Here is a 15,350-nt window from a genome sequence, read left to right as displayed (position 1 = left end):
TGACTTGATTTTTGTGTGCCAAAACATATTTTATTCCTTGCCGTGGCCTCCTTTGCTTCATTAACAAACAACAAAAGTTTGCAAATGTGTGTGTGTGTGTGTTGCAGCTTCAGCATGTGGTTCACATTTCCTCCATGGCCACATGTGCAAACACAAAGTTTGAGTGAAGAATTTTGACTTTGACTCAGTAGGTGGCGCACCAGGGCAGTTACAGGGTGAGGTGACCCTTTGAAATTCTGGTAGTGAATGCTTATATGGCATTAAAATTAACATATTGGCAGCCAATGAGATTCCATTATGTTTTGACTTTGAGAGGCTTAGAACAATTTGACGTTAAGCATCGTCAATATCAATTTTTTGGGGGAAAAAAATAATAATAAAAATGCAATTTCGTCCAAGAAAATAAGAAAAACATACGAAAACGACACTTATCTTTAGTGATAAATGAATTTAAACTACTTATTTTTTTAAATAACGAAAGTAGTATATAAACTATAGTATAATATAATTGGGAACATATGCCCAAATATTTTTTATTTACCCATATTTAAGACCCTGGCATTTAATGTTAAAAATCAGACATTAGGTGTTATATAGGCGACACTTATACAACAAAATGTTAATATAAATATGGTTACCCATGCTCATCTTGATAGGCAGGTTCTCCTTGCTGGCTGCTTCAACGAGCTGCCGCCGGACCTCCATCACACTTTCTTTGTGCTTGCTGGTGAGCATGGCCTCCCAAAGGGAACGGGCTGCAGGCGACCTGGCAGAAAAAAGAAAAAAAAACAGAGCCGTCAAGTTACACTTTTAAACAGTAAATCTTGGCAATATACCATGACATCTGTTTTCTCTTTCTAAAAAAATGTGCACCCAATCTTGAGAAAATGTTGCTTTTGTTGTATTGACTGCACAGTGTTTGTGTCTCATTATTTGAACCACGTAAAGCATGTGTCAAACTGGTGGCCCGGGGGCCAAATCTGGCCCGCCGCATCATTTTGTGTGGCCCGGGAAAGTAAATGATGATGCCGACTTTCTGTTTTAGGATCAAATTCAAATGAAGAGTATGGATGAATATTACATTTTCTGATTTTCTCCATTTTAAATCAATAATTGCAATTTTTAAACTATTTTTTCTGTGTTTTTAGTTCAAAAATATTTTGTAAAATGTAAAAATATGTTTATAAAAAGCTCAAATAAACATTGTATTAGATAAAAAAACTGAATATTTAGGGATTTTAATCCAGTTTTTTAATCCATTTATAAAAATAAATAAAAAATCAAAATATTATATAAATAAATAAATAAATTAAAGTAGTCCGCGAACCAACCCGAGTCTGACACCCTTGACATAAAGTATGCCACATTAAAAACAAATGTATTTATTTACATCATATTGTGGTGACACTGAAAAAAGCACGGGTGAATTAAATTGGACAGAGCAAACAAACAAACTCACTAAGCCTCGGATATCTATTGTGGTGTTCCACAAGGCTTAGTTGTTTGCCCGATTCTGTTCTCCATCGAGAATCCTTCACACATTGCCCAGATGTGCGTGAATGGACAAAATAGTTGGGACAAAAATGTGTCAGTTTGATAGCCAGAGTACGTCGACTTCCCTTTGGGAACCCGCACAGGAAAAAGTCAGAGTTAACAGTGACTCAGCATTGGGAATGTTCTCTCCATCTATGTTAATACCATCGTAGTGTGTCAGAGTCTGTGGAGGGCTAAGCTCCTGTTGATAGCATCTTTCCCATATCTCCTCGCTAACAGAACACTCTGATCCACCTCGCTAATGGAATCTTCGTACACAGCTTGTGTGAGTGTAGCACTATCAACATTTGCGAGAACAAATATGTATTAAAGCAATGCTAACAGAAAGTTTGGTTTGGTGACTTTTGTTCAGAAAAGCATGTTCTTTTTGGGCCTATTTTTGACCAACCTGTGAACTGAAAAACCTAAACAAGTGTTTTCTTAGTGTATTTTCCTTTAACTGGGTTTTGAGTTGCATCTTAGCAATTCAGGTTTGCATACATAATAAATAAAAAATATTTACTGTATTTTCACGACTACAAGGCGCACATAAAAGTCTTAAAAATAGACAGGGCGCCTTATAATCCAGTGCGCTTTATATATGGACCAATACTAAAATTGTTATCACGATAAAATCAAATAAATCAGTCGACAGGGTACACTAGTTCTACTATTAACTACTACCACTAAGTACTGCGCAGTGAATGCTGGGATATATAGTTATTTTGTCAATACACCCAGTGGATTGTGGCCTGGTGATCGGCATCTACACAGCTTTACGAAGTATGGAAGTCAGCGTTAGAATCTACTAACTAACTAGCTACTAGCTAGCTACTATTTGCCTGGCTGCATCTATAAAAACGGTGCGTCCTTTGTGTGTGTAAAATACAGAAATAGCACTCGTTACTGACACTGCGGCTAAAAATACGATGCGCCGAATAGTCGTGAAAATACAGTATATATAATTGTCAATCATATGCTTCAAAACCAAAAGAATGGGTAATGACTCGAAGGAAATGAAAAGGCACTCCATCTTGTTCAACTGGATTTACGCACTGATGACATTTCATTGCATTTCTTCTTCACTTTTGACACTTTGTTGTTCGGGGAAATAAACAAAAGCAATTCCCGTCTTTTACGTCTCTCTTACGAAATACTGCAAAACGAAAGACGGATAAAAAAAAGCTTGCGAAGGTAGATGTAGGGAGGGGTACGCTTGTTGACAAATGTGCTCCTATTTTTTTGTGTCTTCGTCATTCCCGTCTTTTGTGTTTCTAACTGCTGCCATGTGTTTAATATCAGATGTAATTTGTTCCAGACCTCAGGGGCTGGACAAGGGGGGAAATGGGGGGGGGGGGGGGGTAAGTAACGGCCTTTAGTCTTCAGTGACTAGTCAAACAAAAACGAAAAAAATAAATAAAAAAATCAGCAAACACGACACGGCCTGTTTCGTTACATACACGAAAAATAAATCAGCTTATTTCCCCCCCAAAAAATACACGTTTGGTTAAATTGAGGGAAATTCCAAAACGATGACATGGCAACAATTATGGAGAACATTATTAAAATGAGTAGTATGGAGGGGGGTGTTGAGGGTCAAATCATGAATTGACATATTTGAAATACTACATTACGATTCTACTATTCTGTGGATGCTTACTTTTGCGTTTTTGATAGCGCTTTTGCATAAAAAACGGAGTGTGCGTGCATCCCTGATGGGACCATGGACAAAGAAATGGGTTAAATATGGTTTTAATTTGGCCCTATGCCCGCCCTTTACCAAAAAAACCCACACACACGAACGCACCCCCACTCATCACCTCTTGACACCTTCCCTGCTGGGGCCATTTGGTCAGCCAGGAGGCGGAGCTTCCAGAGGTTTATACTGGTCCCGCAACTAGGTGAACAACGCCATACTGGGGAACACTGGGAGGGATGTGGGGGGGGGGGGGGGGGGGAACAATAATTTTTGATAAACTGTCTGAAGGGGGCACTCTTGCACCCCTAGTCATCCTTTTAAGCGCTACAAAGTTTTGTTGAACATGGAGTAAAGCAGGCATATTTAAGTGATGAAATAATAGATGACTGTCTGCATACATTAATTGGGGGTAAGGGGGTTGTACGCTTGTTGGGTAGGAGGGATTTGTTCCTGGAAGTGTGTGAGAAGGCAAAGAAGAATGTTATATTTGCCTGTGTGTTTACAAAGGTGTTAAGTGTGTACATATGCGTATATATGTGTAGCAATTTAGATCAAGACTTGGGTTTGTTTGCGGGCCGCTTTAACGTCAACTTGATTTCACGTGGGCCGGACCATTTTAGATGTCATTTTTTTGTGATTTTTTTTGTATAAATGGATTAAAAGAACTGGTTTAAAAGCCCCGAATATTCAGTTTTTTATAGATCTAAAAGAAATGTTTATTTTAGCTTTTTTTAATATATTTTTAGATTTTCCAAAAAGATTTTTGAACTACAAAAATGATTTGAAAAATTGACAATGATTGATTTAAAAAGGGGAGAAATCAGGAAATTTAATAGACATCTATACTCAATATTCAATTTTGTATAGATCTAAAACAATCTTTATTTTAGCGTTTTTAATATATTTTTAGATTTTACAAAATGATTTTTTTACCTAAAAACACAGAAAAAATTGATTAAAAATGACAATTATTGATTTAAAATGGGGGAAATCAGGAAATTCAATATACATATATACTCATTTTAATTTGATCCTAAAACAGAAAGTCAGCACTCATGATTTACTTTCCCGGGCCACACAAAATGATGCGCCGGGCCAAATTTGCCCCCCGGGCCGCCACTTTGACACATACAGTTTACAGTTTAAATACCATCCCTAGCACATACAAAGAAATTCAAAATTTCTCGTAGAAGTTTCTTTGCTTTTATATTCCCTGGCCCAACTAATAGAATAACCTCCATTTGGCTGCAACTTCATCCCCAGCTGCAACACAATTAAGTTTCCGCAATTTTCTTCAAAACAAATACAGAACACAAAAAAAAAACCCCAAAAATCCAATAAAAGCCATAAGAAGAACCCTAACTGTAGTGAGAACATATGTTTATGCGCGTATGGTCCAGAAACAACACAGATTTAATGTCGCCTTTCATTTCAGACGGTTGTTGACCTGCCTGTTGTTGACAGCTGGTAAAGTTCAGAGCACAGCTTTTAAATCTTTCACATTTCAGGGCTTGGGGGGTGTCAGCACCTACTCAAGCCACACCCCTCGACCCCAAATGTACATTAATGCAGCATTAGTACGACTGTCTGTACGGCAAATGTGTTCCGTTATATACGGACATGGAGACATATGTGATGACGTTGCGTTGTACAGTTTCTGAAACAGATGTGTCACGAGATGCAGGACTACGACTTGGGAGTGTTTTGTGTGTCCTGGCAAGAGCGACGCTAGGATGACCCAGCGGATTTATGGAGGTTTGGGAAGGGGTGGATTGGAGCAGGAAGTGAGTAGAGGGAGTAAGGCATGATAATAAATGAAATGCAAATAAAATGAATGGGCTAAGTGGACCATCGGAATGTGTGTTTTTTTTTAATGGACACTAAGCTTAGCCTAACTTGGTCATTTGCTTTTCTATTTGCTTATCTATTTAAGTTCCTTTTTTTTAGGGTTTTAGGGCACAGGTGTCAAAGTGGCGGTCCAGGGGCCAAATGTGGCCCTCTGCATCATTTGTGTGGCCCGGGAAAGTAAATGATGAGAGCTGACTTTCTATTTTAGGATCAAATTCAAATGAAGAGTGTACATGTACATTAAATTTCCTGATTTTCCCCCTTTTAAATCAATAATTGTCATTTTTTAATCCATTTTCTGTGTTTTTAGTTCAAAGAAAGTAAAATCTAAAAATCTGTTAAAAAAACGTTAAAATAAACATTGTTTTAGATCTATAAAAAATGGAATATTCAGGGATTTTATGAAGCGTATAGATGATTACATTTCTTGATTTTCCCCCTTTTAAATCAATAATTGTCATTTTTTAATCCATTTTTTTGTGTTTTTAGTTCAAAAATCCTTTTGTAAAATCCAAAAATCAATTTTAAAAAAAGCTAAAACAAACTTAGTTTTAAATCTATAAAAACAGAATATTCAGGGCTTTTAATCCAGTCCATTTAATCCATTTATAACAAAAAAAAATCTAAATATCATATCTAAAATGATCCGGCCCACATGAAATTCAGTTGACGTTAAAGCTGTCCGAGTCTGCCACCCTTGCTCCACCATATATTTTTTCAACCGAAGCTCATGTTCCCTAGGATAGAAATAGTCACTTTTTTCACTGCTGTGCAATATTCCAGTCACATTTGCCATGTTTTCTCATACTAGGGTGCGGTCGGATACGCGCAACCAGATCTCCACCTCGGCCACCCATGCACTCACCCGCACACACATCCACCAAGAGGATCAAGGTCCGAAGAACCGCCAGGTTAGGGGGGGGGGGGGGGGGGACTCGGTGCCCTCTTCCAATGGGATTCAAAACGCACCACACAAGCCGAGAGAGGGACTTTAGAAGCCAAGAGTAACGGCGAAGGTGGCCTGACCACAAACGTTGACTCCACATTGCGCTTGTTTATTAAACCCCGGACACTCTGGGTTGAAGAAGGTGGCGTGAGTACGAGTACCGCGGGTTCGAGGGTGGGGTAACAACCCCCTCGGTAGGTTACAGACACAAATGATATGACAGTAATTGCGTAAGTGTGGGGTCTAGCCGCAATCCAACGAATATTTGGGAGGTGGAGGACATGCTAATCAACGCTAATAACCTGGAATCACTAGAAGGAAATACCAGGTTGCGCTAAACCACCTTCGAATGACAACAATGTAAAACCTCTCGTCAAAACATGGAGAGGTTTAAAAATAGGCGGATAAATCATATTGTAGGTGTGTCAACATGTAGTCAGACTCGGGTTGGTTCGCGGGCCGCGTTAATGTCAACTGGATTTGATGTGAGCTGGACCATTTTAGATGTAATATTTAGATGTATTTATTTTTTTATAAATGGATTAAAAGAACTGGATTAAAAACCTGGAATATTTAGTTTTTATAGATCTAATATAATGTTTATTTTAGCGGTTTTTTTTTAATATATTTTTAGATTTTACCAAATGATTTTTGAACTAAAACCGAAAAAATGGATTAAAAAAATGACATTGGACTAAATGGATTAAATGAACTGGATTAACGGACCTGAATATCCAGTTTTTTTATAGATCTAAAACAATCTTTATTTTAGCGTTTTTTTCATATATTTTTAGATTTTACAAAATGATTTTTGAACCAAAAACAGAAAAAAATTATAAAAAAATGACAGTGTACAAAATGGATTAAATGAACTGGATTAACGGACCTGAATATTCAGTTTTTTATAGATATAAAACAATCTTTATTTTAGTGTTTTTTTCATATATTTTTAGATTTTACAAAATGATTTTTGAACCAAAAACAGAAAAAAAATTAATAAAAAAATGACATTGTACTAAATGGATTAAATGAACTAGATTAAAGGCCCTGAATGTTCAGTTTTTTATAGATCTAAAACAATGTTAAATTTAGCCTTTTTTTAAATATATTTTCACATTTTACAAAACGATTTTTGAACTAAAAACAAAGAAAACTGCAATTATCGATTTTAAATTGAATATACATCTATACTCAATAGACAGGGCGCCTTATAATCCAGTGTGCTTTATATATATATAGTAAAAAAAATACAAATGCGTCATTCATTGAGGGTGCGCCTTATAATGCAGTGCGCCTTATGTCATGAAAATACGGTATGTGGACCTCATTAAATTGCCTAGTTTTTCTGTGAAAAGAATAAAGTTTTTTTCTGTTAAAATGCATGCCTGTGTAAACAATATTTGATGTTTTTAACGGTATTTGCCATGAAAAAAAAAGAACACCAAATAACATTGTCTTCAACATGGGACTCAAATAAATTGGGCCTTGTTTTCGTCTCCTGAACATCTGCGACGAGGCTCGACTGGGACATCTGTTCTGCAAAAATGCCTGGCCATAACACTCCCACTGATTGCTCATTATGGCTGAATACATCCCATCATCTTCCTTTTAGTAGATTTAAACCGACTTCATCATCTTATACGTCCTCGACGATTAACTTGGCTTCAGTATGTGATGACAACATAAAGCTACTCATTCACTCAATGTGAAATAAAATATGCAACTTGGGTACTGAACTCAAACTAAACTTTGAATGTTTTTTATATATTTTTACTACTCAATGCAATTTTCACCAGCCTAACAATTTACAAACAATGGCAGGTGGCTAAAATGTAAAGTTTACATTTGCGGTATTTGCACTTAGCCTGTTTGTATACACCTCGCCATGCATCCCCATGTTCTTTTCCAAGGACTAATAAAGCAATAAAAGCCACAAGACGTCCGCTTAGCCTCCTTGCGACCACATTAATGAGGCCAATGGAACAAATGATGTCGGCCTGATCCTGACCATGTTAAAACACGTGTCGAGTGCGCAGCTTGACGCAACCACTGGCACCACCTCGCAATGTGGCGATCATGTGCCAGGCCGACCCACTCGGTGCCTGGGTGAGCTTTACAAGCTCTCAAATGGGAAAAAACAACAACTTTTTTTCTTGGAGTATGTTAAATCAGACTCTAAAGCAAGGGTGTCAGACTCGGGTTGGTTGGCGGGGCCGCTTTGACGTCAACTTGATTTGATATGGGCCAGATCATTTTAGATATAATATTTAGATTTTTTTTTTAATAAATGGATTTAGAGAACTGGATTAAAATCCCTGAATATTCCATTTTTATAGATCTATACAATGTTTATTTGTTATTTTATTTTTTATATATTTTTATATTTTACAAAATGATTTTTGAACTAAAAACTGAAAAAAAAGATTTAAAAATGACAATTATTGATTTAAAAGGGGGAAAATCGGGAAATTTAAAATACATCTATACTCTTCATTTGAATTTGATCCTTAAACAGAAAGTCGGCACTCATCATTTACTTTCCCGGGCCACACAAAATAATGTGGCGGGCCAGACTTGGCCCACGGGCCGCCAGTTTGACACATGTTGTCTAAATCAACTATTATTAGATGTGAAGTCTGATCAATAACAAATGATTGCCTAGTTACGTTCAATTATTTTTGCTAACCAAAATTGCTGACCCACTCGCGATAATATTAACAATAATCAATGCTTTTCAAATCATTTTACCCCTTTCACATGCTTTAAACATACTTTTAAATGGCATCAACAAAATACACTCACCGAGTTTGTGCGAGGCATCCGGGCGCCACGCAGTTCTCCGACTCAGCACTGATGAGAACGTGGGTCATTTCCCTCATGTCCACCTGCACATCCGTCACGTGTCCCGGAAGAGGTTTCAGCACCGCCAAAATCTTTTCGACAAGGTTGTCGCCGTGGTGACCAACAGCCCCTGAAACACAAGTGAGCACATTTATAAAATCATATCAAAAAACACGAGGAATCTTCTGATCAAATAAAAAAAATGCTCTCCTAAAAATGCAACTTATACTCCAGTGCGACATATATTTTCTTCCCTCTTTATTGTGCAGAGTTTAGCTGGTGCGACTTATAGTCCAAAAAATACGATATATACAAGAAATCAGTACTATAAGTGCTCCAATATATTAACTTTACTTATTATATTTATGTATGTATTTATTTTATTGATTACCTCACTTACTACCCATCTATTCATGTCTAAAATGTCTTTTTCTGTGTCTGTATTCTCACCCTCTTGCTACCGTGACAACGATATTTCCCAAATACATGATGAATAAAGTTATCCAATCCAAAACAATGTTCCGAAATGTTTTCTACCCAGTCAAAATTGGATATTTATTACCCTCAATGACGACCAATCAGGTAACAGTGTCAAATATTTGCGTTTTTTTTTCATATTACAAAATACTGGCACATAAACAAGCATAACCTACAAAAACTTTGAAAACATACCAGTAAGGTCCATTGTGCGATCCAGAAAAATAATGGAGGCCTTATTGGTAGCCGTCTTCCTACGATTCCTGGCCTGGGGGTGCGAGGCCAACTCCCCCGCAATGAGACGACTCATGGGGCCCACGGCAAAGCTTTCCTCTCGGGTACCGGTAGCCTCAAACATGGCGTTCAGCGCCCCCGCCAGCGCCTTGATCTCCAACTGCAGCTCAGCCGGGAGCGAGGGGAGGTCCACATCCAGCAGGCTGGCGAAGCGCTTCTTTTCTGGCCGTTTGGCATTGAGGGCCTTCAGATCGGGAGGCAGCAGTGGAAAGAGGTGGGCGAAAGCGGGCGCCAAAAGCAGCTGTTGGGATACGGGTGAGAAGGTCAGCGGTACATTCAAGACCTCAGCCGTGTAGTTCATGTCGCCCATCCACTCGCAGAGCTTGTCTTCCAGTTGTTCAAAGACGGGCATGGCGCCGTCTAGATCCACCCCCGATGCCACGTTGTTGGCCAGCAGATGCAACGGGTGGGATACAGATGTGATCACCACGCAGTACTGCAGGTGACTGAGTGAGATGATATCCTTCAGGGTGTCTATAGTGCGTCCCTTTAATAGGGTGCTTACCTAGTAATGAAAAAACATTGGTAGATCTCCATCAATATTCATAGTTCAAATTGACAATGCATGAATAAAAATCAAATGATGTGATTAAACTATTACTTGAATTCATTTAATTGTGTTTACAATTAAAATCGATGTAGATCACATGACTCCGGAGTCGGACCAAGAATAATACCACGTTCTAATTGAAACGCGGAAATAGGACAGGTGCGTTGAGATGATAACTTGATTGGGAACAGATGCGAAATTTCGGTGTTAATTAACTCCGATCTAAACTCTAAAATATATGCATCACAATCCTTAAGGTTAATATTTATCATCATCGTTTCTTAATAATAGTAATACTCACCACGAACACCGCTTTTGGCTCGTCCTCGCTACAAGACTCGAAGCTGGAGAACTGCTTGACGTTCCGGGCTCCAGCCTCGAACAACGCGGTGGCTCCCCCGGCAGTCCAGTGGAGCGATTCCGCACTCGGATCGTCCATAAAGACCACCGCCCGGTTCACCTTGGACAAAACCCGGTCCCACATCTGCACCGGGAAGTGCCATAACGCCTCCGTAGTCATCTTTTTTGGCCAAACGAAAGAGCTGGTGACAGAACGTGGAGCAACCAGGAAGAAAACAAACGTTTTGATGACGTGTCAATTCTGCGTCGCGGTTATTTTGCGTCACAGCACGCGGCACTGTTTCCATGGTGAAGCAGCATTTATACAACAGATAGTTTGACGCTTGAGAGAAAGAGAACAAGAAAAAAAGAAAAGCGATAGAGAGCTTTTAAAATATTAGCATTTTGATTTACTTATTTATTATTTGTGAATGTATTAGTAAAATGTTATTTGTCTGTGATTGATTGGCAACCCTTGGGAGGATAATGTATGAAAGTATTGTTATTAGTAGTAGTATATACAGTTGAAATACATTTTTTTTCATCAGACAGGGTTAAACCAACATAAATTGTTCATATGATGTTTACCCACTGTGTGTTCTCTAGAATTTAGACTTCATATCCATAAGAACTCTCATATATATTCGCTAATAGGCCCTAATTGTAATCAACATGCCCTCCCTCTGCTACTGTTCCATTTCAAAACATAAATGGCTTTTAGCGAGTATATTTCAACTATAATACTCATTATATTTGCAGTAAATGTGAGTAACTGCAGTCCCGCGAAATGTGTTCGACAATGAAACCAATCATTCGTGGAACAATGCGAGCCAATTCAAGCCTCATTAAATCTTGTGCACGGGGCCCTATTCCATTTACACGTAATACTTCTAAATGGGAATACCAATAGAGTGGTGCTATGTTCAGGTTGTGTTAGATTGTAGGAGAAATGTGTGTCAATAGGAATGATATTAAAAAAAAAAAACTATTCCTCACACCACATGAAAAACGAGGTACTGCCAGATTTATTTTTATACTCTGCTCTTGACTAACTCCTCGTGACAGAAAGAGGTTAGTGTCCCATCTTTGCGTGTATTTGTGAACATGCGTGGTGGGGGTGTGAATGTGATGACTATAAAGAGCCTCTTTTGGAGAAGATGAGCCAAGATGACCCAGTTATGGAGTTTTAATGCGTTAATGGAGCCTGGGGATTGTAAGATTACAATGCATCTTGCATTCTATCTGTTAAAAAATAGCTGTATTTATTTATTTCATTGGTTTTCCCAGTCATTTTGATTGGGAAGGTTGGCAGGGATCTTTTGAAATTTCACTGTCACAGTAGGTGTGTCAAAGTACGGCGCGGGGGCCAAATCTGGTCCGCCGCATCATTTTGTGTGGCCCGGGAAAGTAAATGATGAGTGCCGACTTTCTGTTTAAAGATCAAATTCAAATGAAGAGTATAAATACATATTAAATTTCCTTATTTTCCCCCTTCTAAATCAATAATTTCTATTTTTTATTTCATTTTTTGTGTTTTTAGGTAAAAAATCATCATGCAAAATGTAAAAATATATAAAAATATTTTCTCTTTTCTATTTTCATATGAAACATAATAAAAATGGTTTTCATTTGAAATGAAACCAACTATTAAATAAATGATTTTCCCTCTCTTATATATATTTTTTTGACAGCGAACATCAATTGAGAGTAGAAATACGACATACATATTTTTTTTATTTGACCATCTCCTTACATACTGAATATATTATCCCACTTTTCCTTTCTAAAGAAGTCGAGAAAGTCAAAGTCTGGCCTGTTAAACCTACCTAGCAACACAATCACTTCACACACACATACACACAGCTTCCTTTGAAGGCCCAAACAGTCATTCACATCTGGCTACCATCCTTCTCTTTTATTTTTCTCCCCCCACAAAGACCCCTGCTTAGCACAAAGAGGGTGAGGGGGGACTTACTGCAGTTTTTCGACCACACGACGAGCACCAAACGGCTTGGAACAACCAGAGTAAGAATAATAGAGGATCAATAGGGAACATGGAAAAACTGTCCTGCAGAGTTTAAAACAAGGTTTTCAAACAAAATACCCATGAGCTATAGTTTTTGGGGTGCGGAGGGGGTCGGGGCGATTTATTTTTCTTTCAGAAATCAACAGTTTAAATGTCTGTTTTCTATTTGTTACATTTATATTCCATTTCATAAGATCATTTATGTATGCCATTACATGTAATATGTTCAATTAGATGATTGTGTTAAACATCGTATACTTGTCAACTTATAAGTTTTTCCCGTATTTTAACTTATACGTTTTGCCGTATTTTTACTTATACGTTTTTCCCTTATTTTAACTTAAATGTTTTCCCCTTATGTTAACTTATACGTTTTTTCCTGTATTTTAACTCATGTTTTTTTCCGTATTTAACTTCTACGTTTTTCCCCTATTTTAACTTATATGTTTTTCGCACATTTTAACTCATGTTTTTTTGCTATTTTAACTTATACATTTTTCCCGTATTTTAACGTATGTTTTTTCGCATATTTTAACTTATATGTTTTTTTTGCACATTTTAATTTATACATTTTTCCCATATTTTAAATTATACGTTTTCCCGTATTTTAACTTATATGTTTTTTCCCAAACTTTAACTTATACGTTTTTCCCGTATTGACTGCTAATATCTTCATGCTTTTAGCCTTTTTACTATATAAATATACCGCGTCAGTAAGCAATGTACCCAAACAGTTCAGCGACATTTAGCGACATCTACAGAATCTTGAATTTACTGCACCGACTGACTGAGCAAACCCACTATGGATAAAAAATTTGACTTTTAAATGCGCCCTATATGAGTAAATACGCAATTGGCCAAAGTTAACAGGTATGACATCTTATTTTCTAAAACATACAATGTTTGATTCCCTTTTATGGGTCAGTTTTACCGTAAAACTTGAAAGGTTCTAGCTTGTAGAGTACAAACATAGACGTGGTTGCAGTTAGCGTGCGTGAGTAATTGTTTTCTACCTGTGGTGTTTTTGCAGTGAATGTTTGATGAGGGGCACAAAGTTGCAAGCTTGGCAGCGTATGAGAGTGTTCAGTGCTCAGGGCTAATTGCCGTCCAAATGTGCTTACGTGGCTTCTTGGCGCACTGGTTACAAATGCTCTACCACATAGCCTACTTGGAGATGGAGGTGATAGATTTCAAGCAGGGCTGAGGTGAGCGGAACGGGACTTCATGCGTACCGACCGTGTTTACGGCTTTGGTTGAAAGTCAATTTTAGGATAGTTGAATCAACACACGCTAAATCGTGTTTCCGATTCATTGAAGAATGTGTTCAATGTATTCCAGTTGAAAACAAGGGCATCTACCAATCTGTTCCAGATGAGGCACGCCCAAGGCTGAATTAAATGAGGAACCAAGCTCATGTTCTATGATATCCTAAAGCCAAATCCCTTGGAGGAAAGGAATGAATCCCAACTGGATCTGGGGTCTAAATCCTTTCATGGATGAGGAAAAAAATACATTTTGGACCAGTGGCTACATTATATCAGGTCTTTGGGTTCAGAGACTCGAGACTAAACGTTTTTGGACCAGTAGTGCTATTGGTCACAGCAAGGAATTGATCTACATTAGTGGTCCTTCTTCGAGGGAGGGTAATGGTAGAAAAAACCAATGGTCCGAGATCCAGGTATTAAATGATAAATGTTTTTATTTCTCACGATAGTCGTATGAAATAGCTTTTTGGAATTTAGTTTTTTACCTAGATCTACAATGTCTTGTGTCTGTCTTGCTACTGCAACCAAGACATTTCCTGAATAAGGGGTGACATAAAGTTCTAACCGAACCTAACATTATCTAACCCAAGCAAACCTAACCTAACCAAACGTAACCTAACCGAAGCAAACCTGACCCAACCTAAGCAAGCCTAAACTTAACTAATCTAACCTAACCAAACCTAACCTAAGCAAACCTAACCTGAGAAAAACAAACCTAACATAACCTAAGCAAACTTAACCTAACCAAACGTAACCTAACCGAAGCAAACCTGACCCAACCTAAGCAAGCCTAAACTAAACTAATCTAACCTAACCAAACCTAACCTAAGCAAACCTAACCTGAGAAAAACAAACCTAACATAACCTAAGCAAACTTAACCTAAACAAACCTAACCTAACTGAAGCAAACCTGACCCAACATAAGCAGGCCTAAACTTAACTAATCTAACATAACCTAAGCAAACCTAACCTAAGAAAACCAAACCTAACATGACCTAAGCAAATTTAACCTAAGCAATCCTAACCTAAGAAAACCAAACCTAAGCAAACCAAACCTAACCTAAGCAAACCTAACATGACCTAAGCAAACTTAACCTAAGCAATCCTAACCTTAGCAAACCAAAACTAAGCAAACCAAACCTATCCTAAGCAAACCTAACCGAACCTAACCGGAACTAACCTGACCTAACCTGACCTGACCTAACCTAACCCTAAGCAAACCAAACCTAACCTAAGCAAACCTAACTGAACCTAACCGGACCTAACCTAACCTTAACCGAACCTAACCTAACCTAACCTAACCAAACCTAACCTAACCTAACCGAAGTAAACCTAACCCAACCCAACCTAACCTAATCTAGTCCTTGCTCTGTTTTTCTGTTATATGGGGTAACAGGTGTTACGATCGCCGCCGCGTAGTGCGAGGCGATCGGAGGGAAAGTTGAACCCAGATGCAGAGTCGCCGAAGGAATGGAAAGGTGAGGCAGATCTGTAGCTCTTGTAGGTTGATTTAATAAACGGGGTAACATAAC

At 38.0% G+C, this 15,350-nt stretch overlaps 1 protein-coding gene across 9 annotated transcripts in view; it reads right to left on the bottom strand.

Annotated features, from left to right (window-relative positions):
- Window positions 1-10,797, bottom strand: part of scfd2 (sec1 family domain containing 2) — a 90,035-nt gene extending 79,238 nt beyond the window's left edge. For 8 of the 9 annotated variants that reach the window (XR_013326348.1, XR_013326349.1, XR_013326350.1 and 5 more), the window contains exons 1-4: window positions 10,490-10,796; window positions 9,540-10,143; window positions 8,829-8,997; window positions 639-766 (exon numbers count right to left, since the gene is read on the bottom strand). Coding sequence is in view for 3 of the 9 variants with exons in the window: in XM_077716808.1 (XP_077572934.1) it covers window positions 639-766; window positions 8,829-8,997; window positions 9,540-10,143; window positions 10,490-10,708 (1,120 nt within the window). In the remaining 6 variants the exon portion in view is untranslated. Of the gene's footprint in view, window positions 1-638; window positions 767-8,828; window positions 8,998-9,539; window positions 10,144-10,489 lie in introns of all 9 variants that reach the window. The other variant, XR_013326351.1, reaches the window with a different exon arrangement.
- Window positions 10,798-15,350: the final 4,553 nt, after the last annotated feature.

Source organism: Stigmatopora nigra, chromosome 5 (genome assembly GCF_051989575.1).
Source record: "Stigmatopora nigra isolate UIUO_SnigA chromosome 5, RoL_Snig_1.1, whole genome shotgun sequence".
Lineage (NCBI taxonomy): Eukaryota > Metazoa > Chordata > Actinopteri > Syngnathiformes > Syngnathidae > Stigmatopora > Stigmatopora nigra.
The sequence above is the reverse complement of the archived record's forward strand: the minus strand, read 5'-3'. Positions and strand labels throughout refer to the sequence as shown.